This window comes from Haliotis cracherodii, unplaced genomic scaffold (assembly GCF_022045235.1).
Source record: "Haliotis cracherodii isolate W230 unplaced genomic scaffold, xgHalCrac1.p SCAF_2, whole genome shotgun sequence".
NCBI classification, from domain to species: Eukaryota; Metazoa; Mollusca; class Gastropoda; order Lepetellida; family Haliotidae; genus Haliotis; species Haliotis cracherodii.
Genome location: NW_027266275.1, coordinates 62,133,412 through 62,135,418, shown reverse-complemented (window position 1 = coordinate 62,135,418; position 2,007 = coordinate 62,133,412). Strand labels below are relative to the sequence as shown.

Below are 2,007 nucleotides of genomic sequence, written 5' to 3'. Positions count from 1 at the left end.
ATGACACTGGGTGTTCGCGAAAAGGTGAGTATATCCTGCTTTCCCGACATGTATAAACAATATGCATTATCTTTACATTCATTGATAACGTGACATTATCAAATGTTAACCTCTTTAGAAGTGTCATCATGTGACTCAAACTCAAACTCATTTATTCTCAGAAAAACCACCCACGGTGGTACATGAGATACAATTATATATAATTTTTATTATGTATAAAATGACAGCATTTAACAAGAATAGGATTCGTGGATACTAATACAGTTTACCAATTGAATTGAACACCTTGTTAAGGAATTTAGATAGGCCTTTTAGATCTCTTACACTGTTTGTTCTTAAATTGGGACATGTTTGGAAACTGAAGATAATGCTCATTTAAGAGTTCATATCGCTGTTGGTGAATAGCTTCACATCGGAATAGATAGTGAAATTCATCACACACAGCGATTGAATCACAATATCAACAATGTGTTCACCAGGATGCTGACACACTACTCCAATCACTACAATACTGACCGACCAATCACACAATCACCAATTCCTTGCTGCCACTACAGAGATACAATGCTGCCGCAACCTGCTATAATGTAAATGAGATGAACTTTATCCAATCAATCAATCATTGACTACTCAGCGTCGACGCCACATGGTTGTATTACTGTAACATTATGGTATATATCTATAATCTTCCTGCCAATCAAACAGTTTCCTGCTCGGCACTAGGATTAGCCAGGATAATCCTTATCAATTTTATGTATCTGGGAGCTGAGCTTGCCACTACTCCAAAAGATTACTCCATGCCTCAGTGTCACACAGGCAGGTTATATAGAAGCAGGATATCTGAGGCATGACATTCATTATCTCCACTAAAGCAAACTACGAATCTCCAAGTCGCCTGTTTTTTGGTTAAATCATATTGAAACTAACTTCAAACCATGGCAACATCCACCTGTGCCGACCAGAACTGTGCACCGTCTGCCACTAAACTCTTGTCTGCTGCTGCTTCATGGAAGGACGACCCAGTGTCTGCCTCCTTCCAACTCTTCAGCCTAATTGAAATGCAGGATAGATTCCTCCAAAAAGTCCAGGCCATAGGTGTGTACATGTTCTCAACTAAAGTAATTCTTTCCTAAATATAATACTCAACTATGTTAGTCATTATGTCATATTTGTCCAACATATGAATAGCGTAGCTTTCAGATTTATAAAGAATTGCTATTGTCCACATGCTAACATATATATAACTAGCTGACTTGCCTATGCGTATGTATCACTGTCTTCATTCATGATATCGTGTGAATTATTATTTTGACACACAAAAGAATTTTTTAAGTTTTTTGTCTCATTTTAGATGCCTACATCCTGGAACTGGCCGAGAAAGTCGTGAAAGATGCAGCCAAAGGCGGCCATGTTGGCCATGGGTTACTTCTGCTCAACAGGAAGTGTGTAGCTGAAGGTGTCCGTCAGGTGTACCTTCGACTGGCCACACAGAAGTGGAGACAAGTCAGGCAGTGTTACAGAGCCATCAGACAAAACTTCGACGACCAAGACCATCTTTCAGCAGCTGATTTGGACCAGTCACATGACCACGAAGTCACCCAGATTGCTCGTGGACTTGGTATGGAGTGTTGTTCGTTCCAGCGATCATGCTAGCACGACGGAAAAAACTGACAAAATGACATGGATTGAAGACATGTCTTCACTGATGAATATCTAGTGCTCATTGTAAATATTGTTAACAACACGTGGTGACATGTAAAATGCTGTCACTGGGTGATTTTGCAAATAAACATTTATATATTGAGAGTCTTTTTCAGTTGACTTATTTCTTTACCCACAGCCTGCTGTCCATGTCTTTTTACCACACAGTGAAATTAACTGACTGTTCTCTTCATGTATAAGCCTTGGTAGAGAGAGCTTCCCACCCGGACATCATCTTCAAATTGCAGTATCCCTAACTTACGAAACACCAAATTATCTCCAAATAGATTGAAAACTATGACTACA

The 2,007-nt window shown here is 39.4% G+C and overlaps 1 protein-coding gene across 1 annotated transcript; it reads left to right on the top strand.

Annotated features, from left to right (window-relative positions):
- Nucleotides 1–935: 935 nt before the first annotated feature.
- On the top strand, nucleotides 936–1,653 carry LOC139468459 (uncharacterized). The gene is made up of 2 exons (XM_071250426.1): nucleotides 936–1,095; nucleotides 1,352–1,653. The coding sequence occupies exons 1-2, from the start codon at nucleotides 936–938 to the stop codon at nucleotides 1,651–1,653; spliced, it is 462 nt and encodes a 153-aa protein (XP_071106527.1).
- The last annotated feature ends 354 nt before the right edge of the window (nucleotides 1,654–2,007 follow it).